The sequence below is a fragment of the Equus caballus genome, chromosome X, assembly GCF_041296265.1.
Source record: "Equus caballus isolate H_3958 breed thoroughbred chromosome X, TB-T2T, whole genome shotgun sequence".
NCBI lineage: Eukaryota > Metazoa > Chordata > Mammalia > Perissodactyla > Equidae > Equus > Equus caballus.
Genome location: NC_091715.1, coordinates 40,180,954 through 40,208,860, shown reverse-complemented (window position 1 = coordinate 40,208,860; position 27,907 = coordinate 40,180,954). Strand labels below are relative to the sequence as shown.

Sequence of the window (27,907 nt, the reverse complement as noted above, 5' to 3'; positions counted from 1 at the left end):
CATCGCAGAACTCAGCCTGTTGCCAGGGTGAAGCGGCGCCCTCCTCCCCGTCAGATGTGGATTTGCAGGCGGGTGGGACCGGAAGTGACGCTTCAGGGGATTGCTGTGCTCTGGGAGTGTTGACATTTTCGTCAGTCCGACTGACTGCGGCCAAGTTGGAAGCCTGGAAGGGAGGCGCTTTTAAAATCACCGTGCGCGGGGCAGGCCACGCTGTCCTGTCACAATACTCCTGTCTGCGAGTCAGAGCCTCGGGGAGAGAAGTAAAGAGCAGGACAGGGCCAACGAGAAGAAAGGCAAGGAACAAGGGTGCCGACTTTGACTGAAATTTGAGACGGAGGGCACGGGAGGGCGAGCGCTGGCCTCTGATTGGCCCGTGGGCGTCATCGAAGACCCACGCAGCTGCTTTGATTGGTTGGTGCCCGTAATTGTTGTGGCGGCGGCGAAGATTTTGCCCACGTACTTCCGAGAGAGAGGCGGGGGTGGTGCCCTGGCGCGCGTGCGCAGCGTCCCGGGGCCCCACCCGGTAGTTCAAGAACCTGCGAGGGGGCGGGGCGAAGAGGTGCTTGTTTTGGTTCTGTTTCCTCTGAAGCAGAAGGCCGGAACGAGCGTAGCAATCAACTTGCTGGACTTGAAGAGAAGGCGACGACAAATTCGTCGCGGTACCTTCAGCTTGGACTTCACATCCGGGTTCTCCCGCCGCGTGACCCGCGCGCCGCCGACGGTTCGCAAACCGGTGCCTCGATCTCTTTATCCGGGTCCCGCCGATCCCGTCGTGCTTCGCGCACCCCAGTAGCCCCCTCATCCGGGTTCTCTCCCGGCGTGCCCCGCGCCGGGTTTGCTGGGGGGTACTCGGCGGTGCCGCCATGACTATTCTCCCCAAAAAGAAACCGCCGCCTCCCGACTCTGACCCCGCTAACGAGCCGTCGCCGCCCGTGCCGCTGCCCCCGGCGCCGCGCCGCGGCGGGGGTGTGGGCGTGGGCGGCGGCGGCACGGGCGTGGGCGGTGGCGACCGCGACCGTGAGTCGGGCGTTGTAGGGGCCCGTACCCGGGCCTCGCCACCGCCTCAGGGCCCGCTGCCGGGGCCACCGGGTGCGCTTCACCGCTGGGCGCTGGCCGTGCCGCCAGGCGCTGTGGCAGGCCCCCGGCCACAGCAGGCCTCTCCTCCTCCTTGCGGGGGCCCTGGCGGTCCCGGCGGCGGTCCCGGTGACGCGCTGGGTGCAGCGGCGGCAGGTGTGGGCGCGGCGGGCGTGGTGGTGGGTGTGGGCGGTGGTGTAGGCGTGGGCAGCTGCTGCTCTGGGCCTGGTCACAGCAAGCGGCGGCGTCAAGCCCCCGGGGTTGCCGCGGTTGGCGGGGGCAGCCCTGAGCGTGAGGAGGTCGGCGCGGGTTACAACAGTGAGGACGAGTATGAAGCAGCTGCAGCACGCATCGAGGCCATGGACCCTGCCACCGTCGAGCAGGTATGGGCTGGGGATGACAGGTGAGTGAGTATGGTCGATGGGATCCCCAGACTGGGTAGGGACCCCAGGAAGGTTGTTTGAGATCAGGGCAAGGGACCTATGTCTTTTTCCTGAGCTTGGCATTCTTTTCTCTGGTGGTAGGGATATGAGAGGCCCTCTTCCTCTCCTCAGGGACTTGGGGTTAGAGGCCCCAGATAAGTTGGAGGACCTAAAGATGGGATCTGTGGTCACTTCTAGGACCCCTAGTCGTCATTCCAGGCCGTGGAACCTCATCATGTAGGGCCAGTAGGTGGCAACTCCCCAGGAGACTCAGGCAGGATGGAATGCCTCCTCAGAAGGGAGTCTCATGACTCTCCAAGGAACCTTGGTCTGTGTTCACTCGTTTAAGATTTTTTTTTTCTGTGGGATAAGAGTCTAAGATTCCCCCTCCAGGGAAAACGAGTAAGGTGGAGACCTCAGAGATGTCTGAGTGTCCCCAAGATACCTAAACCTTTTCAGGGGTTTGAGACACTATATAGGACAAACTGCCCCCCCCCTTCTCCTTTTCAGGGTAACGCAGCACAGGACCACTCATCACTGGGGTCTGAGACCTCCTCAAGGGTCCTAAGCCTGCCTTCAAGGGCCTGAGACTCCCTCTTCTAGAATCATGGGCCTAACACACACATATACGTCTCCTTTAGAGAGGGGTTTTCTGAGCTTTCCTCCGAGAATATAAGATTTCTTTCAGGGAGATAAGATTCCCTTCATTTTGGGGACAAGGACCAAAATCAACACCCAGGGACCAGAAAGTCTACTAGGGCACATGAGACTCATCCCCTTTCTAAGTGACAAGGGTCTGTGCTTTCTCTCAGTGGTCTCAGACTTCTTGGGGGCAAGAGTGAATCTCTGTCCAGGAGCTTAAGCTTCTTTTAAGTGGTAGACCTTCGGTTTCCCCCCTGCGCTGAGCCTTTCATCAAGAAAATGAGACTCATTGTTTTGGATACTGGAGCCTAAGATCCCCCTGCTTATGGACTGGGGCTTTTGGAGACTGGGTCTGAAGCCTCTTCAGGAGACTGATATCCCCCATAGGTCCCAGGCAAGGTGAGGTCTTTAGGGTACCTTTCTCCTCAAGAACTGGTCTGAGTGTTCTTGGGGATCTGAGACCCCCACACAAAGGGGTTTGAGGTCCTTCTACCTCAATTATGAAGGACTGAAACACATCTTGGGGACATAACAGCACTCTCTTCCCTTTAACAGGGATAGGAACACACACGCACGCGCCTGAGCTTCTTGTCAGGACATGAGATCCCTGCCTTGGGAACTTGAGCCTGAGACCACTCTTCAGGGGACATGGGCAGCATGGAGTCCCAGAGGTGGAATCTGAGGCCTCTCCATGGATCTAAGCCTGCCTTTAAGGGCTTGAGACGCGGGATGCCAAGGACACTTGAACTTTCCCTCAAGGACAAGAGGCCCATACATACCCCAGTGACTGGCGTGTCTCTAGAGATGAGGTCTGAGCTTCCCCATCAAGGAACATAAGTCATCCCTCAGGAACAGGGAAACTCCCCCCACCAGAATGGAGGCCTGAGACCCTTCCTTTGGGGCATGGATACAGAGTCCCTCGAGAATAGTGTCCTGAGCCTCCCCTCAAGAGTTAGAACTTTCTCTCAGGTGCATGAGACACTTCTCCCACCTTAGGACCTGAGACCTGAGGCTGCCCTGAGAGTACTGATTGTCACCTCACTTCAGATAATACTCCAGTCATAGGGTCTTTTTAGAGACATAAGATTTCCTGCCTTGGGGACTTGAGCCTAAGACCACCCTCCATTTGTGAACTAAGTCCTGAGAACTGCCCACTCCCCTTGGGGACATGGGTAAAATGGGATTCTAAGGAAAAGAGTCTGAGCGTCTTCCCAGGGGCCTAAGCTTCCTCTTAGGGACAAGAGACCTTTCACCTTAGGGAAGGGCCTGTACCCCACCCCCTACCTTGGTTATGAAGCTCTCCATTTCCCCCCAACCAGGCAGTCCTTTCTCACCAGGAGAGGGACATGAGGTCTTCCCCAGTGTGGCCTGAGGCCTCCTCCGTTGGACAGAAAGACTTGGGTGCTCTTCATGGTCATAAGAACCCCTCACCTGAGCCCCCCAGGCCAGGAAAGTCCCCCTACTTTCTATGAGAAGGTTGTCAGGTGCTGGGGACGTGAGGACTGAGGCCTCTCCTCGAGAACTAGGAGATGTTTTCAGCCTCTCTGACCCAGCTCCACTTGCTTCTCAATTCCAGGATCAGGGAAATATTCTGAGCTTCCTGAATTGCTTTCAACAAGCTTTTTTCTTCCCAGAGACAGGGAGGGGTTTGGAATATCCCCACTCCAGGGAAGTTCTTCACCTATATTCCTCTCCCCCTTGGCTCAAGTAAATCTTGCTGTACTTCACAGGGGTCAGGGCCTTGAGTCCCCTGTCCGCGTTCCCTTTCCACCCTTACCACTTCCCCAGGCAGGATAAATCATCTGGACCCCACAGGGTCAGGACTAGGAGTTGTTTCTTCTCTCCCTGGTTGGGGTAAAGTCTGCCTCTCTTCCTTCACAGAAAGAGGGAGTGATACATCCCTGGTCCCAGGGACAGAGAGGAAGAAAGTTGTGTATTGCAATGGTGACCCTTTGCATCTCCTAGGCTGGGAGTTCCTTCCTTGTCCCCATAAGAACATCCAAGTAAAGCTCTGCGGTTGCACGATACCTTCCCTTCCCAATGACAGAGGAGAGGCTTCCTGTCCTCCCACTTCCTGGGACAAAAGGAGGAAGAAGATGCTTCTCCCTGCCTTACCTGGTCCAACTTGGGACCTTCTGGGAATGAGAAGGGGAGAGATTCTTCCTGCCGCCCCAGTCTTGGTCCTGAACTGTCACTAGGGGCATTTGTAGCCTGGAGGACAATTAGATCCCTTGTCCTCTTAGATCCCTTGTTGAAAGGGGAGTTGTTGAAGGGAGCCCAGGTGGTGAATCTGGTCCTTATTCTGACTACTCAGACTTCCTGTCTGTCTCAATGTTGTGACTGCACCTCTACTGCCTTCAAGAGTCCTTTTGGCACCCGGGGCCCCGTGCTAAGGAGGTGGGGATGTCAGGGGTTCCCTTTCCTGGGCATGGCTGCCTTGCTGAGAGTCTACCATAGGAAAAGAATGGCTTAAAAGCATTCTGAGTTTGAGGAGCCCACAGGACATTTTGAGAAGGGGACATGCTCGCTGAGGTGGTGTGAGAAGCTAGACCTGGCACTGTCGCCCGGATGCCTGGGTTTGCACTCTCTCTGCTGGGGCTTTGCTGGATGAACCAGAATAGTTTTGCCTGTGCTCTCTGGGCCTCAGTTTCCTCCTTGGTCAGGTAAGGAGCTGTTGAGGTGTCAGTTAGCTTTGGGATTTTAGGGAACTCACACCAAAGCCCTCTGGACCTGGAGTTGACAAAGAATGGTGGATCTTTTGAGGAAGAACTGAGTTCCTCCCCCTCTCTCCCTTCCCAGCCATCTAAGCTTGGTGGGCAGGACAAGCAGCCTGCTCAGCGTGAGGCTCAGGGTTGGTGGACAGTGATTTTTGTGGCCAGGTGTGCTGTGGTGAATAAGCTTGGGGGTTACCTGTCAGTGGGCTTGTTGGGTGGTGTGGAGGTAGGGGTCTGTGTGGAAAGAGTTTGGGCTTTGGAGCTGGGCAGGTCTGAGTTCAAACCCCAGGGTCTCCTGCTTGGCTGCTTTATGGCTTTAGCAAACTCTCAGCCGCCTTTTTTGCAAAAAGTCCATCCTTGTCCAGGGTTATTGAGTGTGAATACCTGAGCTGGCCCAGGTCACACCTTGGCTGATTCTTCTCTTGTGGTTTCCTCAAGATATCTGGGTTCTTCCTAGGAGCCTTTGTAACGAACTGATCTTTGTTAGCAGAGACCCTTCATTTGGCATCCAGCAACCTGCCGCTTCCTCTCCTTAGGAGGCAGAGTGGTATAGCAGGAAGTGGTCCCTGGCAAGGCGGTCTGGGTTTGAGTCCTGTATGTTTGGGCAGTTCCCTTTTTCTGGGCCTTGGTTTCTCCATCCATAAAATGGGTAGTGGTGAGGAGGGAGGTTGGACTCACTGCTCTGAAGCTAGTCGTAATCTCTTTAATTCCCTGCTCCTCACTCCCCCAACCCACTGTGAAAATTTTGAGTGGGGCCCCTTGGCTTTTGGGGATGTGCTATGAAGTTTCAAGCGGTGTTCAGCTTCCTTCTCCCTGGCCAATGCTATAGGCCCTTGGGTTTTTTTTTATTTTAACAGCTTTATTGAGATATAATTCACCCACCATACAAATTCACCAATTTAAAGTGTACAATTCAGTGGCTTTTAGTGTATTTACATGTTATGCATCTATCACCATGACCAATCAATTTTAGAATATTTTCATCACCTCAGAAAGAAACCCTGCGGCAGCATCATGCCCCAGGTCCCTCATCCCCTCCCAGCCCCTGGCAACCACTAATCTGCTTTTTGTCTTGATTGATTTGTCTGTTCTGCATGTTTCAAGTAAGTGTAATCAGACAATATGCAGTTCCTTGTGACTTGCTCCTTTCACTTAGTGTAATCTTTTCAAGGCTCATCCATGTCGTAGTATGCATCAGTACCTCATTTCTTTTTGTTGCAGAATAATAGAATCTCCTTTTTTTAATCCCCCCAATCTCAGTGGCCTGGCAATAGGTTTGGGGCCTTGCTCGTTTCCCATTCTTCGCCCTGGAGAGCTTGCGTTGGTCCTTAGAGAGCAGTGCGTCTGTCTGTTTCTCATTAGATGGGTTGCCTATGTTTTGCCCATGGAGCTGAGCCAGTGTTCCTGGGTGTTTTTGAGGAGAAAGGGGTGGTCTTGGCATGAGGCTTGCTGAGACAGAGCTGTGAAGCCCAGAATACTAAACACCTCTTGGCCAAGGTCTCTAGGAAGACATCTGTCCACGAGCTGCCACTGCTGCTGCCATCTTCCCCTGCCCCCTCCCCCTTTCAGTGGCAGCTCATTCATCCATAGGCTCATTCAGTCAGCAGCTTCCCAGGCTGGGAGGGGGAATTCCAAGCCCCTGCTGCCTTAATTCTAACCCTCATCTGGAGGAATGTTAGAGAGGTGGATCCGTGGGATGGGAGCCGTGCCACATTGCCTCACAGTTCACACCAGGGACTAATACAAGGAGGTTGTATTAGTTTCTCGTGGCTGCTGTGACAAATTACCACAAATTGGGTGGATTAAAACAACAGAAATTTATTCTCTCACAGTTCTGGAGGCCAGAAGTACAAAATCAGTTTCATTGGGCCACAATCAAGGTATTGGCAGGACCTCACTCCCTCCAGAGGCTGTAGAGGAGAATCTAGTCCTCTTCCAGCTTCTGGTGGCTGCCGGTATTCCTTGGTTTGTGACCACGTTACTCCAGCCTCTGCCTGACTTCACATCGTCTTCTCCTCTGTGTATGTGTAGTCTCCTCTTCTGTCTGTGTTGAATCTTGCTCTGCCATTCTAGGGACACTTGTGACTGCGTTTCGGTCCCACTTGGATATGCCAAGATAATCTTCCCATCTGAAGATCCATAATTTAATCACACCTGCAAAGACCCTCCTTCCTTATGAAGTGACATTTACAGGTTCCAGGGATTAGGGCCTGATATCTTTGGATGGTCATTATTCAGCCTACTGCAGGGGCGTTCTTGTTTCCCTTCCAGGAAGGGGAAGAGAAGATTAAGTGCTTTCCTACTAGGCAAAATCCTGTAATATTTGAGTTTGCTCAAGATTTCTGTTATTGGGAGGCTTGTTATCCCATTTCACAGAGTGGAAAACGGTGGCTCAGAGCACTTCATCACATGGCTAATAAGTCGCGGGGCTGGATTGAAATCTAAGTCAGTTGGGTCTCACAGCTTGCTTCAATGTCTCTTGGGCCTTTGAACCAGTAGGTTGCAGAGTCTTGCACCTGGGATCCCCTGGTGTTAGAAAGCTTTGCCCAGCCCCTTTGTGGAAGCTCAGAGATGTGGAGGGACTTGCCCACAGGCTCAGCAGTGGGCTTGCAAGATTCAGGGTGTGGACTTGTCAGGCTAGGGCATTGATGTAGCTTAAACTTATCTATGGCTTGGCCAGCCCCCACCCCTCACTCCCACCAGTCCTTCCTTCCCGGGCCATTTTCCTAAATAACTCCCAGGTTGGCCCTTTCTTGGAGGTTTCCATCCAGCTAGGGGAAGGAGGAGACTGCTAGGAGCTCCTGGAACTCTCTAAACTCTTTCTGGAACCCAGGACCATGATTTCTCTGTTTTTGTTTTGTTTTTCTTTTTTTTGGCGAGGAAGATTGGCCCTGAACTAATATTGATGCCAGTCGTCCTCTATTTTGTATGTGGGATGCTGCCACAGCATGGCTTAATGAGCAGTGTGTAGGTTCGCACCTGAGATCCAAACCCATGAACCTCAGGCCACCAAAGTGGAACATGCAAATTTAACCACTGTGCCACCAGGCTAGCCCCATGACTTCCCTGTTTTCTCTCTCCAAAGGGAAAGAGGGAAGGGGTTTCAGCCAGAGCCCAAGCTCTTTTCTTTTCTTTTCTTTTCTTTTTGCTGAGGAAGATTAGCCTTGAGCTAACATCTGCTACCAGTCGTCTTTTTTGCTTGAGGAATGTTAGCCCTGAGCTAACATCTGTACCAGTCTTCCTCCACTTTATATGTGGGTCGCTGCCACAGCATGGCTGACAAGTGGTATAGGTCCGTGCCTGGGATCCAAACTGGCGAACCTGGGCCGTGAAAGTAGAGCATACCAAACTTAACCACTATACCACAGGGCTGGCCCCAGAGCCCAATCTCTTAAGGCTGCTGGTACCAGAGCCAGTGGACGGCTGGTGGTCTGGCCTCCAGATCCAGGCCTAGATGCCAGTGTGGCTGCCCCAGGACCAAAGCCCTGCTTGGGCAAGGGGTGTGCTGAGGCCTCCTTCATTTTTAGGGACAAACCAGGATTTTCCCAGGATGGGCTGTCAGGTATATCTCCATGCTGTGGCTCATGAGGCCTTCCCTGTTACCTTTACACTGGGTTTGCTGGTGCCCAAGCCCTAGCTCCTTTCTGCTTTTTGTAAAACGAGGATAATGCTTCCTGCCACCTGGACTGTGGTAAGGACAATTAAATGAGGTCACCTTCTGCATCTGGCACCTGGCATGGGGCAGGCATTCAGCTAATATGAGTTTATCTTTCTTCCTGGCCCCTGCCCTGCTTACCTGCCTAGTCCTCCCCAGGATTTTAGCTCTGCTGAATTCATTGCTGGGCCTCTGGCATCCCTGGTGCTTTGTGCAGGAGTGACTTCCTATCCAACTAACAAGCATTTCTGGAGGTCTTGGCGTTTTAGTCCTTTGCTCAAGTGGCATCTCCTCTCAGGTGCCAGCCTTAATGACTAGTCAGGTCCCTTTCCTCTTGGTGTTTCACAGCACCCCTGTGTTCACCTCTTTCACAGCCCTGCTCACACTTTGTGTGATCATTGCCTGTTTCCCTGGCCCTCTAGCAGTTTGTGAGCTTATCAAGGTTAGAGACCAAGTCTGACTGATTTCTCTGTCCTCATTGCCAGCCCAGGGTCTGACTTAGTAGCTGCCTGGTAAACCTTTATTGGATGAATAAGTAAGAGCTCCTCTCATCCTCTTTGATTTCCTTTCCCCTCTCGATCTTCCTTCCCCGGCTACATCCGGGAGCAGGAGGTTTCTGTGTGCCCTCTTTTTTAGAACTTCTTTCTGTTCAGTGTGGGGCTATAGTCATAAGTTGCAGCTTCCCTGCTAGAGACCCCTGGCTAGGGCAGACGCCCTGGTGCTAAGAGATGGCTGACCCTGCAGGGCAGGGATGGCTTTGGGGGAACTGGCCAGAGTGTGCTAGTTCGCAGCCTCTGGGGCAGGAGGGGCACCTGGACTGCTGGAATGTTGTGCACAAACAAGAGGCTTTGTGCTGCCCATGGAAGCCCATTAAGGGCTTCCAGGTGCCTTTGTCATCTCTGGGAAGCCAGCCACACCTTCCTGGGGTGTGGGCCTTGATGGTGGGGCTGCTGGGTATTCCCCTGTCACCCCCTCTTCATCCCCTCCTGTCCAGCCGCTCGTCTGGGACTTTCTGAGGGCCTCTAAGTTGTACGTCATCTCTGTACTGGACTTGCCCCCTCTTCTGTGACTGTGACCACCTCACCAGTGTATGGTACCTTATTTACAAAGTCTTTTCAGGTCCTGAAGCTCCTCTACGCCTCTTGACAGCTCTGTCAGATAGATCACATGTACCCCATTTGACAGGAAACTGAGGCTTGGAGAGTTCAGGTAGCTTACCTGAAATCACAAAGCAAGTGAGTGACAGAGCAGAGATTGGAACCCAGAGCTTTTGGCCTCCAAACCTTGTGTTTCCTACTTTGCCAGGAATTCCTCTCACTTGAGCTGGGGGAAAATGGCCTGCAGAGAGATGATCCCCTCTGTCTGGTCGGCATTAGCTCGGATCCCATAAATCCTTGGGCAGGGTGGTGTCCCCAAGGAGCAGGCTTGGAATTTCTGGTCCCTAGCCCTGATGTTAGATCAAACTGGCTGCTTCTGGTGACCAGCAGAGGGCGCGAGGGGCCTGGGAAAGGTCTTCTGTTTCTGATTTGTTTTGTTTTCAAATGGAAAATATATTTTAAGTGACTTGTGGACATTATTTTTTTGACTAGACTTTATTTTTTAGAGCAGTTTTTGATTCACAGCAAAATTGAGTAGAAGGTACAGGGAATTCCCATATACCCCTGCCCCGACACATGCGTAGCCTCCTGTATTATCAAAGTCCCCACCAGAGTGTTACATTTGTTACAATCAGTGAACCTCCATGGATACATCAGAATCACCCAAAGTCCATAGTTTACATTAGGGTTCACTCTTGGTGTACATTCTGTGGGTGTGTACAAATGTATAACAACATGTACCCATCGTTATAGTATCACACAGTAGTTTCACTGCCCTAAAAATCCTGTGTTCCACCTGTTTATCTCTCAATTATTTTTTTTTTATTTTTGTGAAGAAGATTAGCCCTGAGCTAACATCTGCTACCAATTCTCTTTTTGCTGAGGAAGACTGGCCCTGAGCTAACATCCATGCCCATCTTCCTCTACTTTCTATGTGGGACGCCTACCACAGCATGGCTTGGCAAGCCGTGCGTAGGTCCACACCCAAGATCCGAACTGGCGAACCCCAGGCCACTGAAGCAGAACATGTGAACTTAACCACTGTGGCCCTGGGCTGTCCCCTCTCCATTATTTTTTGAAACAACATCTGAAAATGCACATTTGTACAGGTTTACTTAACTCAAACCTTCGGGGCCAGACGTGCTTTGGAATTTAGAAGAATCTCAGAATTTATAAAAGTCATCTGGGGTGTATACTGTGTATTATGTAACACTCCTGGTGGGGTCTTTGGTAGCACCTCATAATTGAATACCTGAATGTTTCTGCGTGGAAATGTATGAATATGCACTGCCAAGTGGGATAAATAGGTTCTTGTCAGCTCAGGTCAGGTTATAATGCCAAATGAGTTAGATAAAGGCGTTTAGCTTTCAAAACTTTCTGAGTTTTGGAATTTTGGACAAAGGATTATATATCTCTTATACAGAAGGAGGTGAAGTAAAATCATCTGTACTATCAACACTGGGGGATGATATTTTGTTGTATAGTCTTCCCAACTTTGTGTGCATGTGTGTTTCTGTACGTATGCATATACATATATGTTAAACGTGTTCAATCACAAGTGAGATCATACTTTGCATATATTTTGCCTTATACAATTTATCCTGGAATTCCCTAGCTATATGTAGGGCTCGGGATCTAGGCTGTTGCCAGTCACTCCCTCCTCAACATCTCTCCTACCCCAAGAAGCTAGGTGAAATTCCTTGAGGTAGAGCCAGGTTCTCCCCCACCCAGGTACTCGCCAGGTCTGGGCCTCTGGCTGCCTAGGGGAAGGCCCAGCGTTGCATTCCCAGCATGGTCAGCGGGGGCCAGAATGCAGATGGGACCTCTGCCCTCAGGGCAGCTGGAGCCCCTCTGGGAGCAAGTCTTCTGCTCACACCGTGACTGATTCCCTAGAAGAAAGCATCTCCTCCTGCTCTACATGCACAGAATGGTTAAGCAGGGCTGAGAACTTGACCCTGCTCAGTGTCCTCTCAGCCAGTCAGCTGGGCCCCTCAGGAGCTCGAGGACAGGGCCCTGGGGAGGGGGTACAGGCTTTTCCTGTTGCTGACCCCCACCTCTTCCCTCCAGCAGGAGCACTGGTTTGAAAAAGCCCTGCGAGACAAGAAGGGCTTCATCATCAAGCAGATGAAGGAGGACGGCGCCTGTCTCTTCCGGGCTGTCGGTGAGTCTCTGCCTCAGCCTTCAAGGGCCTAGGGCTGCCCCTGAGCTGTGTCCCAGTCGTCAGGAGTAAGCCCTGAGACAGCGCTGGAGGCAGAGTTACCTGGTCTTTTAGGAACTCCAGGCCCCAGCCTCAAGTTAGCATCTGGCCTCTAGCCCTCGGTCGTGAGGCAGTGTGGTGGTGTGAGAGTAATAATAACAGCCATAATAGTGCTAAAGAAAATAATGTTACTTAGGGACAGATCACTCAGGCACTACAGGAAACCCTTTTTAATTCTCCCCTGAGCTAGGTAAGCGTAGGAACTCTTGCTTCCATTTGTCAGATTAGAAAAGCAGCTCAGAGACTGGGGAGTGACTTGCCCAGGGTCCGATAGTACATGATAGAGTCGGGAGTCGGAGTCTAGGTTAGGTTAGTCTGAGGCCCATGCTCTTAACCACAGCACACTGCTGTCACCCTGGAATCATAGAAATTCTTTTAAACTTACACAAAAGTAGAGAGAATAGCGAACCCTTGTGTGTACCCATCATTCATCTTCAAAATAATCATCACCACATGGCCAGCCTTGTTTCGTCACTACCCCGCCTACTCTTTTTCACTCTCCTGAAACGAGTTTTTTTTTAGCAAAACCCCAACATTGGATCATTTCATTTGTAAATTTTTCTGTACGTTTCTCTGATAGATAAGGACTCTTTCTCTCTCTCTGCTTTTTTTTTAACATAACCAAAATGCCATTGTTGTACCTAACAAAATTAATGATTCCTTAATACCATCTATTGAGTCTGCGCTAGATCCTTGAGGCCCCTCTGGCTCTGAATCTGTGACCCAACAAGCAATAATGAGGTCCTGTGCTAGTGTCCAGGGGAAGCTGGGAGTGTGGTCTGATCTTCCCTTTGGGGCTCTGATATCTACTAAGGAAAAGTGCCCTCAGGTAGGATCTTTGAGCTAGGTGTCAGAAGCCTCAAGTTCTAGTTCGGGCCCTGACCCATATCTTCCATTTTCCCATCTGTGAAATAGTGTTGATTCTGACGGGCTCCTTGAATCCCTTCTGGGTCTGCTATTCCCTTAGTCTGTGGGTACCCCTGGTGTCTACTGGGGGCCTGGACTGACTCAGACTCTACTTCTGCTGTGGCGCTGATTCTTGGTGTGACCTTGGGCAAGCAGCTCTTCTGTCCTGAGCCTGTTTCCTCATCTGTAACAGGAGGCTAAAAGACTCAGTGTTGTAATAGTTAAATGAGATTACTTCAGTAAATCCCTTTAGTTCCTGACACATAGTAGGCCCTCGTGGAGCAATAGCATTGGTAAAGCCTGAATGCTGTTCTCCGTGGTGCCTCAGAGCCACAAACGTTTGTTGAATGGGTGAAAGAAAGTTAGGTGGGGTGAACAGTTGCCTCTTCATTCTACCAAGCAGAAGAGGCTCAGGCATGGACTCTTCTGGGCTGGGGAAAATCCCAGCCCTCCTATTCCTGTGGCTCAAGTCTGTGTTCTCCCTGGGACATTTCCTAGAGAAAGAGCTGGATTTTGGGGGCATCTTGGACCAAGGGAAGGCAAAGAAAGAATAGATGGGGGCCTGTTAGGTGCTAGGCCCTGTGCTGAGACTTCAGGCTGGATGTGAGGTAAGCAGGGCTGCTGGCGGAGTGAGGGTCAGAGAATGCAGTGGAGCACTGGGGTCTTGGGCAGTCTTTGAAGCAAACCTTGGGGCTAGTGAGGACTTGGCTTGTGTAGTAACCCATATGAAGAGCAACATTTGCATGTGGGTCCATCTAGTTGTTCTCTCCAGACACCCTCTGACCCTTCCCTCCCCATTGGGGCTTCCAGAAAGGGGCCTGAGCTTACAGGAAGAGCTATCCATGGCAGGTTGAAGGCCTTTCCCTATCAGCACTATGGCTGCCCATTTCCCCTGACTGGGCTGCCTTTGGCTTTTCTCTGTAAAACCTGAGAAGCCCCATGGTCTCTCCCCAGAAGTACATGGCCCCTGGGTCTCTAGGCCTCATCTGGAGGTTTCCCTGGGGCAGAGTGCACAAGACATGTGCCTAGGAAGGGGCCTTTGTCCTTAGGCTTTCTGCTGTTTCTCTGCTTCCAGCCTATCTTGGACAGGGACAGGTGGTAGTCTCCCTAGGCTCTAGTGAGAAGGCCTTCAGGTTCTAACTTCCTGCCACACATTGAATAGTGAAAGGAGCACATAACTGAGGGTTGGAATTGTAGGGGGGCATTGCAGACCTAGAGGCCACTCCGTTGTTCCTCGACCCCTGACTGTTTGCTAGGTATTCACCTCGGTGCTTCAGGTTCGTCTGCAAAATTGAGACATGAGAATATTGAGGCTTGGGAAAGGGAAATGATATGCTCAGGGTTATTAGTGGCAGAGCTGGCATGGGGACCCAGAGGTGTCTAAAGGACACATTCTTCCTATGACCCTGGGAAAGCCCTAGTTTCTTAGCTGTTGACTAGTTGGGTGACGTCAGCTGTATTCCTTGACCTCTCTGGCCCTCACTTCCTCTAACTAGGAGCCTCTGGCCCTCTACTGTTGGGAATCCTGAGGCAGGTGGCTTCCTACCCTCTGAGGTCTGGACGTCCTGGTTGTGAACCAGTACCCACTGCTTGTGCCCAAATCTCTCCCACTATGCCCTATTGGGGACTCAAGAGCATCAGCGAAGGTTTGGGTGGAGTGGAAGTGGGAACCTGAGTCCCAGAGGTATCCTGTGGTCCACCCTGCCTCTGCTATGCTCAGATAACCTCCTCCTGGAAACGTGAGTCTGCATCTCTTCTCCCTCCCTCTCCCCATATGGTTTTGACTCAGCAAAAACCTTTGGCCCTGGCTCTGGCCTCTGTGGGCAAAGTGGAGGCCACATGTGTTTGTGTCTGCATGGGCCATGGGGAAGCAGCTGGGGCTGTGCATATTACAGCAGTGGGTCCAGAAACATTAGCTAGGTCCACTCTGCTGGGCCTTTTGGTCTTGGAACATGGACCATCAGCATCAGAGGGATGGATCTTAGATCAATTTTGACTGTTTTATAAATGGGGAAACTGAGGCCTCAAGAGAAAGCCAGGAGCCTCTTATCTAGATGACACAGCCAGTGTCAAAACATCAGTGTTTGAGGTTGAGCCAGGCCAGAAGGGAAAGATTCCCATGGGCCACCATGTACACAAAGTTCCATTGGCCTCTCTGCCCTGCCTCCTTCAGTTTTCCCATCTTTGCCTCAGGAATCCTTGAGGCATCTCAGAGACTAGGCTATCAAGGGGGCCAAGTCCTGCTGTCTCCCCTCACTGAGGATGTGCCAGTTGGGGTAGTTGGGGCCACGGGCCATGTGTGCACCGCAGCTGCTTGATAGACAGGTGAGGCCTTTTTCCTGGCTCATCTCCTCAGTGGGGCCAGGAGGGAAGTGGGGAACGGACCAGGTCCCTCTCCTCCTGCTGCTGTGTGTACACACATTTGTGTGGTTTGTTTTTAGATTCCCTGCAGACGCCAAGCTTCCTTTTCTGTCTGCAGCAGAACTTGCTGTGGCTCTTCCAGCAGGCAGGCAAGCAGCAGCCTGGTTGAGAGGCAGTTCCCAGGTGCCTCTAAAACAAATGGTAGGGCTCTGTACTTAAACTCCTTTAGATAGCCCAGCCTCTCCTATCTTGCTTATTCACACAATTCCTCGGCAAATAGTACATTTTGGGGAACCTGAGGAGGAAGGATTTTACAGAGGTTCGGGGGACCTTCCCCCAGGTAGCAGGGGAGAGGGAGGTCGGAGCAAGTCTGTTAGAACTATTAGCTGTTCTCCTCTCCCACCCACTCCTGGTGAAGGCTAGGAAGGAGGTGGCAGGGTCCTCAATTTGTACAGCCTCGAATCTTGTCCAGCCTTCAGTCTTTCCTGGTTGGCAGTAAGGGCATCTACTTGTTGAATGTAGTAGTTCTCTGTAGTTTTGAGGGTCATTGTGTGAGTATTTGACCTCACGGAACATCTTTGGCAGGATCTGCTAACTGTGTGCCTGTGCACATGTGCATTTCTGTGTTAGTGTCTCTGTATGCTCAGAGAAAGGATAGAAGTGGGGTGTGGGGAGGTAAGCTTCATGCTGAGCTCTGTGGCCCTAGTGAGGGATACAGCCCCTGATATCTGTAATCGCTGCCCATTCCTAGGCCTTTCCTGGGTTCCAACTGATTTCTTCTTGTGCTGGTGGGGAAACTGAGGCAGACAGGATCAGGCCTGCCCCCGGGGAGTCAGGTGGCTAAGGTGATAGCTGGGTTGGCGATGGTGGTAATGTCACCTGCGGCATCCATGCTTAAAGTCACCAGTTACTCCTTGAGATCCTGGCCTCACCTTCACCCTCCCTAATGTGTGACCTTGGGCCAGCTGTGCTGCATTTCTGTACCTTTAGTATCCCTCCTGTGTAAAGTAGGGTTTTTTTAGGTGAGGATGGAATGAGTTGGAATGTGAAAAGGCCTTGGTGGAACCAATTGTAGCATTGTACTGAGGATTTCCGAGCCCTGTTTGGATTGGGGACAGAGGTGAGGTAGTGGGGGACTCCCTTCCAGCTGGACTCTGGGAGGGGAGAGCAGGTGCAGATTGCCCACAAGTGCAGCGTCAGCAAGAGGAGGAGTTTCAGTTTCTATCAAAACAAGTTCTCTGAATTCCCCTACCTCGGCAGGTCCATTGGGCCCTTTTCCCCACCTCAGCCCCCACCGGGAAGTCCAGCCCAGCCCCTAGTCCCATGTCCCAACCTTCTGGGAGGAGGAGGGCTTTCTGGAGGACAGAGGTGGGGCTAGCAAAGTCAGACAAGCACTTCCTCAGTGAGGACTTCCTCTGTTCTTAGCCCTGCGCTGGACGTTTTTCCCACTTGTCATTGAAGAGATCCTTCTACTCTCCCTCGTTGGGGAGGTACTATTGCTCTGTTTCCTTGGTTCAGAGGTGTGCATTTTCTTCCATATCAGTGATCCCCAAACTAGAATACATCTTAGAATCAGTGAGGTGAGTCCCCCCTGCAAAAGTTGTGACATGTACCATAACCACCTATCAGTGCATCTTAGAATCAAGGAGAAAAGGTGATATTTTATGTTTTACAGATAAGTAGAGAAGATCATACCTTGCCCACACTTAAGTACTGTGTTTTATGAAGCCTGTATTATTGATTTTGATGTTAATTTGGTTGCTAAAGATTTGAACTACGGGCACAGAAGGTAGGCCTGTGGACCTTTGGATTCGGTAAAGGTAGATAGCCAGTCCTCCCTACACAAGGAGGGACAGCCTAGACTCTGAGTTTGGGGCTTTCCTCTGGCTGAGGAAGTGCAGCAGAAATGAGGAAGGGTAGCTAGCTATCTGAAGGAGTCATCGTCCTCCTCATGACAAACGGAGCCCCGTTTCTTGAACACCTAGTATGCATCAGGTGTTTGGTAAACCACCACCTCTAGTCTTGACAGCCCCCTGTGAGAGGAAGAAGAGTTACTCTCCCCACTTTATGGATGAGGACGTTGCGGCCCAGAGAGGTTAAAGGGCTTGTCAATTCCACACAGCTAGGAGGCAGCAGAGCCTTTCTGCCAGGCGGAGGGATCAATGGCAGGGAAATGGATAGGGTTCTCCCCCAGCTCCCTTCGTTGTCCCACAGTCTCCCCTCTTTCCCCCATTTTCTTGCATCCGGCATCTAGCTCCGGGTAGATCTATCTCCCAGGCCTGGAATGCCAATTGACCCTTCCCTAGGAACATCTCAGCCACCTCCCTCAGCTTGGCAGGCCAACCCCTATTTAACCTCTTCGCTCCCATCTCAGTTCCTGTTTACTGCAGCTGTTAACAGCACTGCCTCCTCGGCACCCCGAGCTCATTTTACAGAAATAGCTCCTCAAGCAGCTCCGGCAGCCACAGCGGGCTCTGTGGTCCTGGCTTCTAAGAAAGACAGCAGCAGGGGGCCCCCAGCCTGTGCGCAGGGCATGTGACTTGCTGGAAGTGCCACTGGGGGGGTGGGGAAGAGTGTGGCCACAGAACCCACATCCTTGTTTACATCGGTGAAGGGGCTACCCCTTCCCGCCTTCACAACCCCCCCTCCCCCTCAGGTCTCTGCACCTCCAAGAGGACGTGAGACAGGCATGGGCCCCGTTTTCTCTCTCAGAGCAGCCTTTTTCTCCTTATCTCACAGAACCCTCCAGGGAGGGAAGGGGAGGGCAGCGAAGGCGTTCTTCTGGCGATTCTTCACAGAGGTAGACTGGCTGTCATGGAAGAACTCTGCGGTGTTCCCTACGGGACCTGACCCTGCCCCAGTGCCCCAGGGAGATCCCATCAGAGCAACGGTCCTCCGGGGAGACAAAGGGAAATTCCCTCTTCGTCTTAGCCAGTGGACATCAGGCGTGCCTCGTCTTCAAGCCCACTTAAATTTCCTAGGGAGAAGACTCCCTGGCTCCCCCAGCCTATCCATCCACTCAGCAAACTGCTCCCGATTTCCTGCACTGTATCAGGTCCTGAGCTGGGAGTGTCCTTGGGTGTGAACTACCCTCTGCGGGAGCCCAGTGTGTCAGGCAGATGAAATCTGTACACACCTTTGATGAATCTGGTGATAGAGGTGCCCCAGAGGGTGGGGAGGGTGGCTAACTGTATTAAAGAACACATTGGTGTTTGACAAGTAGGCTGCCAAGGAGGACGGAGAGAACGTCCTGAAAAAAGGGAACGGCATGTGTGAAGATCCTCAAGCAAGGCAGAGGGAGCTGGGTCTTATTTTGACCAAAACCCCATGACGCCTGGACTGTTTGGGCCACGGGCTGCCCTTCGTGAATTAAGCTTAAGTTAGGTGCAAGTGTGTCTTCTCTCTTACTAGACTATGTGCTGCTTGCGGGCAGGGGCAGGATTTTACTCTGTCACCTTCACAGTGCCCCACATTCAGGCCGCAGTACAGGGAAGGGGACTCTGATTTACTGAGTGGCTGCTTTGTCCCAAGCCAGTTACTTTACACTCATTATCTCAGTCCCACAAAAGGCTGCCAGGGAGTTATCTAGCTTGTTCCCATTTTACGTGTGAGGCATATGAGGATCAGAACAGTTGGGTCACTTGCCTCTGGTCATTTAGCTCACTAGTACCTGACAGAACCGGGCTTAGAGCCCAGTTGTTTTTCTTTTTCTTTTCTCTTTCCTTTTTTTTTCTTTTTTTTTTTCCACCTAGAAAGGCCATGCTGACTCCTAGGAGTCAGGAAAACTGAATTCTGGAGTTTGAATCTATTACACACTGACTTTCTCTGTGACCTTGGTCAAGCCATAAACTCTCCCTGAGCCTCAGTTTCCTCATGTGAAGAGTAAAGGGGGGGATGTGGAATTGATGGTGCTTGAGGCCACTTATGGGACTTTAAATGTTTGTTGACTTGCCTGAGTGGCCGGGTAAGCCCTAGACAAAGTCATCTGCCCAAGTGGCCTGTGGTTGTGTCCCTCTCACCTGTACTCGCTTGTTCTTAAAGACTATCCCTGCCTTCCTCTTTTTCCATGATCCCATTCTACCCCACAAGGCCAAGAACTCGCCAGGCCTTGGGGTAGGAAAGGGAGTTTCCCTGGCCCCCAGCCCTCCACTCTCAAGGCTGTTCTGTGACTCTTAACTTTTCTCTGGTGGCAGCTCTGACCCCAGCCTCTCCTTTCTTCTGTCCCCACAGCTGACCAGGTGTATGGAGACCAGGACATGCATGAGGTTGTGCGAAAGCACTGCATGGACTATCTGGTGAGACCTCGCAGAGGCCTTGGGGTGGGGGCAGAGTAGGAGGATTTCCTCCCCACACAGACCTTGACCCTCTGATCTATTCTACAGATGAAGAATGCTGACTACTTCTCCAACTATGTCACAGAAGACTTCACCACCTACATCAACCGGAAGCGGAAAAACAATTGCCATGGCAACCACATTGAGATGCAGGCCATGGCAGAGATGTACAACCGGCCTGTGGAGGTGTACCAGTACAGCACAGGTACTTCTGTGGTGGGTAGGTCAGCGACTGATTGCACTTGGTCTAAGCTCGCCCTACATCTCCCACTGTGGATACTCCCTCCTTCTCTTTCTCTGCAGAACCCATCAACACATTCCATGGGATCCATCAAAACGAGGATGAACCCATCCGTGTCAGCTATCATCGGAATATCCACTACAATTCAGTGGTGAATCCCAACAAGGCCACCATTGGTGTGGGGTTGGGCCTGCCATCATTCAAACCAGGGGTAAGCGGGTCACCGTGCCCAGGATAGCTACTGGATATAGAGGCCAAAAACCTTTCTTGGGGTCTCAGTTCTGCCCCTAGCCCACAGAAACATCCTGTCCGCTCTCTGAGTTGGTCCTGAGGTCACACCTCTGTAAAATTAGGGAGTTACCCAAGGTGATCTGTCAGGGCTCATTCTGTGGTCTCCGTTTGTCTGTCTGATCTGGCTCCACCCATCTTTTCTGCCTGTTGAGGGTTGGCATTTTGGGATATGGAATCACATTTGGGAGCTGTAAGCCAGGGCTTGTTCTGGGTGTCTTGGCACTCTCGTGGATCCTCCTCTGAAACTCAGCAGTTATAGACAGCTGTGGTCACAGAGACTTGGAGTGCAGGCCTGGCCCCACCACTTACTGACTATGGGATCTAGAGCAGATTATACAAGTAATCTGGGCTGGCAGAAAGCGCCTAGCACTGAGCCTGGTGCCTATTAGGTGCTCAGAAGGTGGCAGTAGATTTTCCCAGCACACACTGACAAATTCTCATTATCTCTCTCATAAACAGTCATCTGCTGGGGATTTTGATATCTTGTATTCAGGTTTCACTTCCTACAAACAGAAAGTGCCCCTGCCTCATTTTAGGAAACACAACACCCTAACACCAACACACCCTCCAACATAGGATTTTTGTTTTGTTTTTTAAATAAACTTTTAATTTTAGAACAGTTTTAGATTTACAGAATTATTGTGATTAGAGAATTCCCATATACTGCACTCTGATTAACATATTAAAATAGTACATTTGTCGCAATTAATGAACCAATATTGATATATTAACTAAAGATCATGCTTTATACAAATTACCTCAGTTTTTCCCTAATGATCTTACCTGTTCCAGGATTCCATGCAGGATACCTAATATTACGTTTAGTTGTCATGTCTCCCTGGCTCCTCTCGGCTGTGACAGTTTCTCCGAATTTCCTTGTTTTTGCTTTTGATCTGTTTACAGATTCTATAGTTTTGCCTTTTCTAGAGTGTCATATAATTGGAATCATACAGTACATAGTTTTTTCGGAGTGTTTATATTTTTCACATAACACCATACACTTAAGATTCATCCATGACTTTTTGTGGTTTGAGCTGTCGTTTCTTTTTCCTGTTTTTAAAATTGTAAATGCCTTGTTTTTTTATTTATAGACTTGATTGTTTAGAATAGTTTTAGATTTACAGAAAAATTGAGAAGATACAGAGTTCCCATATATCCTCCTCCCTCTTGCACACAGTTTCGCTATTAACATAGCAGATGACTGTGTAACATTCGTTACAATATATGAGCCAATGTTGATACATTTTTTTTTTTTTGAGGAAGATTAGCCCTGAGCTAACATCTGTGCCCATCTTCCTCTACTTTATATGTGGGACGCCTACCACAGCATGGCGTGCCAAGTGGTGCCATGTCCACACCCGGCATCTAAACCAGCGAACCCCGGGCCGCTGAGAAGCAGAACGTGGGAACTTAACCGCTGCGCCGCCAGGCCGGCCCCTCGATACATTATTACTAACTGAAGTCATTATGTCTCTTTAGGCTCCCTTTTCTCACACTTTCATGTTTTTGATAACCTTGACAATTTTGAGGAGTACTGGTCAAGCATATCGTAGGATGTTTCATTTCTGGAATTTGTCTGATATTTTTCTCATCATTAGACTGGAGTTATGGGTTTTAGGGAGCAAGATCACATTGGTAAAGTGCTATTCTCATCACATCATTTCAGCAGTATGTACTGTGAACATGGTTTATGATTGTTGATGTTGACTTTGATCATCTGGCAAAAGTAGTGTTTGTTGGGTTTCCTCCACTATAAAATTACTCTTTACCCCAACCCCTTTTCCATACTGTACTATTTGGAAGGAAGTCATTATGTACAGCCCACACTTAAGAAGTAGGGGTTATGCTTCATCTCTTGAGGGCAGAGTATCTACATAAATTATTTGGAATTATTCTACAAGGGAGATTTGTCTTTTGTTCCCCATTTATTAATTTATTCAGTCATTTGTTTATATTAATATAGACTCACAGGTATTTATTTTCCACTTTTATATTTTGGGTTGTAATCCAATATTGTTTTTATTCTGATGCTCCAGTTGTTCCAGTTTTGACTATTGGGAGCTCTCTTAGTTGGTTCCTGCATCTCTGTGACATATTCCCATCATTGTGGTGGTGGTTTGTAAAAAAATTTGTTTTGTTTGTTTTGATTACTTCCCTACTTTCTGGCACTACAAGATGCTCCAGGCTCATCTTGTATACTTCTTGCCCCGGTTCTAAAACCAGCCATTTCTCCAGGGAGTCCTGGTTCCTTTTATTGAAGAATGGTATTAGAAACCAAGATCTAGGTGCTGAGTGTGCTCCTTGATGCTGGGGTGCCCTTGCTTCTAGGTCCTTTGAGCTGACAGAGCAAGGAGATATATATGTGTATAGTAATATGTGTGTATACTAATCGGTGTGTATACACATATCTAGAAACATTTCTATATGTAACCATCTGTATACACAGGAAGCTACAGTTCTTACTGATATCTCCGACTGATAGGGACCTCTGTTTTAATTTGCAGTTCTCTAATGACAGATCTTTTCATGTGCTTATTTGCCATCTGTATATCTTCTTTGGTGAAATTGTATGTTTAGATTTTTTTGCCCATTTGTTAAATTGGCTTGTTCTAACATAGAGTTTTAAATACTTTTTGGACTGTTACCCGTAGGTAAAAAATTACATTTTACCTCATTGCTTAGTGCGCACACACATTGGTGTGTAGTGTGCCTATGTGCATTAAAATAATGTTGAGTTTCATTGAACAATACTTAGTCCCTGGTATACGCTGTGATATTTTTTATTTCATTTTTTAAAATTCTGTTGTATCACACAGCCTGACAAAGAGCACTCCCATACAGTCTCCCGCAGCTCAGCATCCCACACCATGCTGATACTGTCCTCTCATCCCTTAAATGCCCAAATGCTCCCTCTGCCCTGCACACACACAGCTAACTAACTTCTCAGGTGAAGTTTTCTCCTTGTCCCATCTGGGCATAGATGAGGAAGGCCTCAGCATTATGAAACTGAGTCATCGCTGGGTGAGGCCTCTTTAAATTCTGGCCTAGGCTGAAGGGTACCTGACTGCCCCAGACTTAATATTTCAGTTGAGGCATCTTGGGGTTGGGAGCAGGGCTTCTGAGTGTAGAAGGTTGGAATGACAGGTCCCACAAACCAGGCCTGCCTTCCCCTAGTCCCTGATGAATAGGCAGCCTGCCCACAGAGGTGCTTAGTAAGAGTACCTGCGTTCCTTCCTGTCTCCTCTCTTCTGGGCCTGTGAGACTACATCCCTGAGCCAGTTCTGGCTCTTGACCGAGTTCAGAGTATCACCCCACATGCCTGTTCCTTCTCCCCCTGCTTGCAGTTTGCAGAGCAGTCCCTGATGAAGAATGCCATAAAAACATCAGAGGAGTCATGGATTGAACAGCAGATGCTGGAAGACAAGAAGCGGGCCACAGACTGGGAGGCCACAAATGAGGCTATTGAGGAGCAGGTGGCTCGAGAATCCTACCTGCAGTGGCTGCGGGATCAGGAGAAACAGGCCCGCCAGGTCCGCGGCCCCAGCCAGGTTGGTCCTGGGCTCTGTCACTGTCCTGGCCAAGAACCCATTACTTAGCAGGCTCTCTCCCCAAATAGGCAGAAAAAAATTAAGCGGTTTTGATATCTGGCAGAGAAGGAAGCTCTCAGCCCCATCTGTACCTCATCTTGGCCTTAGTCTTGGCGTTATGCCTTAGAACTCTCAACATTGGTGCAGAACAAGCTCTTAAGGAGTGTGAGGGAGGGGAGCCACTGGTGGTGACATGTGGGATTGATGAGACAAACTTTTGTTGAATGTCCTCGTGTGCCAGGCCCCGTGCTGAGGATGTAAAATCAGGTCTGGCCTGCACCACCCTCAATGATCCCCTGTCTGTTGAGGGAGACAGACACATCAGTGGGGTCCTTGCCCCTGGCTGGGAGACGAGTGGAGATGGGGGCTCTGGTCAGTCTTTGCACATGAATGTTGAATTTTTAGGGCAGGGAGGGGGCAGGGAAGATGGGCATTTGAGGAATCACAAGGAGTTTAGAGTGGTTATAGATTTTGGCAAGAGCTGAGTAATGGTTCAACAAATATTTATTGCAGGTCTGTGCCAGGCACTGTTCTCAGTGTATGGGGGTACATTGGTGAGCTGGGCAGGCCCAGATCCCTGTCCTTGTGATGCTTACATTTTTGCAGAGTGGAACAAAATAAACAATGAACACAATGAATAAATTAGTTGAGAGGTAGTATGGATGAAAACAGTAGAGCAAGGTAAAGGGGATGAGTAGGGCTGCGCGGGGCTGGGAGTTCACAGTATTAGATAACGTGGTCAGGGTAGGCCTCAGAGCAGGTGAGATTTGAGCAGAAGCTTGCAGAAGGTGAGGGAGTTAGCTAACTGCATGCGCCAGGGAAGGCAGAGGGCCAGCTAGAGCAAAGGCCCTGAGGTAGCACATACCTGGTGTGATTCAGGAACAGCTCGGAGGTCAGTGTGACTGAACAGAATGTTGTAGTAGATGAAGTCAGAGGTGGTGGGGGCAAGATTGGGGAGTGGCTTATGGGCCTTGGTGAGGACTTTGGCTTTTACTCTGAATGACGCAGAAGCCATGGGAGGGTTGTGAGCAGAGGAAGGACTGGATCTGACTTAGGATTTAACAGGGTCTCCCTGACTACTGAGTGCAGAATGGAGTCTAGGGGGCAGGAGTGGAAGCTGGACACCAGCAAGGAGGTGGCTACTACAGTAGTCTTGGTGACTGAGGACAGTGCTGGCAAGGGAGGGGCTGTGAAGGGAATAGATTGTGGATCTGTTTCGAAGGCAGAGCTAACAGGTTTCCTGTCAGATTGGCTTTAATGGTATGAGGCAGGGTTAAGGAGCTTACTTTCGTCCTGTGGTACGTTGTGTGTCCAGGAATGATGGTGGCCTACGCAGAGACTGTATCCTAGCCGGGACTCCGGGAGGGAGTGAGCCCTCAGGGATTTGGGCAGAGGAGGGTCACAACTGGTGTTGGTCCTTACTTCCTCCTCCTCCCACACCACAGCCCCGGAAAGCCAGCGCCACCTGCAGTTCTGCCACAGCAGCAGCCTCCAGTGGCTTGGAGGAGTGGACCAGCCGGTCCCCACGGCAGCGGAGTTCAGCCTCATCACCTGAGCACCCTGAGCTGCATGCCGAGCTGGGCATCAAGCCCCCTTCCCCAAGCACTGTCTTAGCTCTTGCCAAACCTCCTTCGCCCTGTGCACCAGGTCAGTGACTTACTGACAGGGAGTATGCAGGGGTTAGGAGGCACTGCCTAGTTCCTGGGCCTTGCCTCTGACTGTCCATCTGCCCCAGGTACAAGCAGCCAGTTCTCAGCAGGGGCCGACCGGGCTACTTCCCCCCTCGTGTCCCTGTACCCTGCTCTGGAGTGCCGAGCCCTCATTCAGCAGATGTCCCCCTCCGCCTTTGGTAAGCCTCCTCTGTCTAGGGGCCAGGGGCCAGCTGGGAGTTGGGGAGAGATGGAAGAAGCAGCAAGTCCTGAGAGGGGGATTCTGGAGCCTTTGGCTATCTCCCCAAGAAAAGGGAATTTTTCAGGCCCAAGGGATCTGTCCCTGAGGGGATCTGAGTGGGGTTTCATAGGCCTGGAGGAGCCTTCTCCTTAGAGGAGTGAGAGGGGCCAAGGATCAGTGACGGGCGAGGAGAATACAGGCTGAGAGTGCTTCATCATCCTTTTTCCTTCCTCTTGCCCAGCAGGTTTGAACGACTGGGATGACGATGAGATCCTCGCATCGGTGCTGGCCGTGTCCCAACAGGAATACCTAGACAGTATGAAGAAAAACAAAGTGCACAGAGACCCACCCCCAGACAAGAGCTGATGGAGACCCAGAGACTGGAGACCGCCTCCCAACCCTCACCGCTCCTGCCCTCCGGTGCCACCCCACCTTCTGTGGCTTTCTTCCCTTTTGCCTTCTTCCTTCTTCCCTCTCTCCTTTCTTTTTCCTCCTCCTCACTTCCCTCTGGCTGGCCCACCCCTGCACCTCCTCTCATTGCTGCCACCACCACCATCACCTGTCTCTTCGCCAGCTGACGTGCCCTGTTGCCCCCTGCACAGCACCATCCCTGCATTCCACAGGGGACTCGGGCAAGGGTGCCGAAGGTAGGCGAGAGGCACACAAAGACAAACTACCTGGCAGCCAGGCAGCCCCGAGGAGAGAGATTCAGACAGAGGAAAGTCTCCCTGCCCCTTCTTCCTTCCAAGATCAGATAAACTTGTTACCCTACCTCCACAGGGAGGTGGGAGGAAGAAGTGGGAAATTCCCCTTCCCAGTACCCCAAGAATGTCTGAGCCTTCAATGTTGGATTTTTTCTTTATTAAAGTGTACTTTTATCTTATAAAATCAACCAATCAAAAATGATGTAGACAACAGCATTGGCTCTATGAAGGCGGCATCTTTCTGGTTTGGGGGCAGGCAGGCCATGTGGCACAGAGGGGCCACAAAGATGGGGTTGCTATCTCTGGCCTCTAGCTCTGTGGTGGTGGGCAGGGTCTAGAGTGTGAGCCAGGGTGGGAGGCAGGGGTGGCAGGTGTCACGTGGGCTTTGGACAATGAAACTCTGACCTTGCTGCATTCCTTTTGCTTCCACCACCACCAGTCTCTGGAATCTCGGGGTGGGGGGCACCTTTGAGGATCATGGCCGCCACCCAGGATTTGAGTGTGGGGAGTGGGAGCTGCCTCAGCAGATGGGGCACCCGTGCCCTGCAGGTGTTGACAAGATCCGCCATCTGTATTGTCCTTGGCACAATAAAACCAAATGTCAGTTTCCCCTGAGCACCTCTGTTCTGTGTGGGGCAGGGGGTTGGGGGGGCCTCTGGGCAGAGGTGGTGATGACGTAGGACTTGGCTTGACCTCTGAGGGCCACATGCTCTCCGGTAGGGTCTGTGGGGTCCCAGAGTTTGTTCATATTTGATTCACTGCTTACTAAACCTCCTTCTGGTCCTGTTACCACCAAGAAAGCTTCGTCTTTGCCTGCTGCCCCTGCCTCAGTACTGGCACAGGATGTAGCCTGCCCACCTCATTTCCTGGGGTGTGTAATAGGAGCAGAGGACTGGGAGCTGGAGGGCAGGGACTGAACTTGCAACTTCTCTGCCTGCCTCTCATCCCATAAATGTTCACTCTTTCCTTCTGATTGCTTGATGAGGAAAAGCTTTGGAAAGGCACAATGGACACTTCATAGCAACATGAGTTTAATGGAAGTGACCAGTGGGGTCTTCGCCACTGGGTTTTACAAGCTGAGGAATGGCTAAACCCTTTTTTGTTGTTCATGTCCCCCAGTGCTCTGACACTTCTGTCCCTGCCCTTCCTAGGGGTAAAGCCAAGGCAGAGAAGGATGGCTGGCCCCCAGGTTTTGTCACATGTCTTTTTTGCTGTGCCTCAATAATGGGGCCCCTGTGGAAGGATGTGCATCCAGCTCTGCAGGTGAGGGCGTGGCTGGCTGAGTGGCTGTCTGTGGGGTGTCTCTGTGGAGTCCACCGGTCAAGCACGTGTATGTCGGAGAATTGGTTTGAAACCTTCCTCGGCTTTTTCTACCTTTGTAGCCTTGGTCAGATCACAGGCTCTCTGAGTTTCAAGTGTTCCGTGTGTACGACAGGGGTGATTAATGTCTCCTACCTCATGCTCTCTCTGGTTGTGAGCATTGAGAGAATGCATATGGTCAACATAATGCATAATGGCACAGTGCCTAGCACATTCTGAGAGCTCAAGTGTTAGCAGATATTATTTTTTATCCTAATGTTGAAGTTTCTGTACCCTTTGGCCCCTGTATACCTCTTCTTGCTGCTTTGTCCAGTTTCCTTGGCCATTGCCGAGAATTTGCCCTTCCCCTGTCCCGAGCCCCCAACCTTGTCTTTCAAGACTACCTGGGTCACCTTCTGAGAAGCCCTGTGTG

The 27,907-nt window shown here is 50.8% G+C and overlaps 1 protein-coding gene and 1 long non-coding RNA gene across 8 annotated transcripts; both read left to right on the top strand.

Moving 5' to 3' along the window:
* Window positions 1-89: 89 nt before the first annotated feature.
* Window positions 90-26,790, top strand: OTUD5 (OTU deubiquitinase 5). 7 transcript variants are annotated; one of them, XM_070257811.1, is made up of 10 exons: window positions 90-293; window positions 593-1,457; window positions 11,672-11,765; window positions 19,359-19,423; window positions 19,511-19,667; window positions 19,766-19,914; window positions 23,339-23,542; window positions 25,027-25,228; window positions 25,317-25,430; window positions 25,716-26,790. In XM_070257811.1, exons 2-10 carry the CDS (start codon window positions 864-866, stop codon window positions 25,835-25,837), a joined length of 1,701 nt encoding a protein of 566 aa, XP_070113912.1. In that variant the 5' UTR covers window positions 90-293; window positions 593-863; the 3' UTR covers window positions 25,838-26,790. The 7 variants fall into 7 exon arrangements, with proteins under 7 accessions (XP_070113912.1, XP_070113910.1, XP_070113914.1 ...); XM_070257809.1 differs by having other exon boundaries at window positions 25,713-26,790; XM_070257813.1 differs by having other exon boundaries at window positions 134-293; window positions 590-1,457; window positions 11,675-11,765.
* Window positions 17,867-18,465, top strand: LOC138921909 (uncharacterized). The gene is made up of 3 exons (XR_011434892.1): window positions 17,867-17,928; window positions 18,110-18,183; window positions 18,352-18,465. It is a non-coding gene; the product is annotated as an uncharacterized lncRNA (long non-coding RNA).
* Window positions 26,791-27,907: the final 1,117 nt, after the last annotated feature.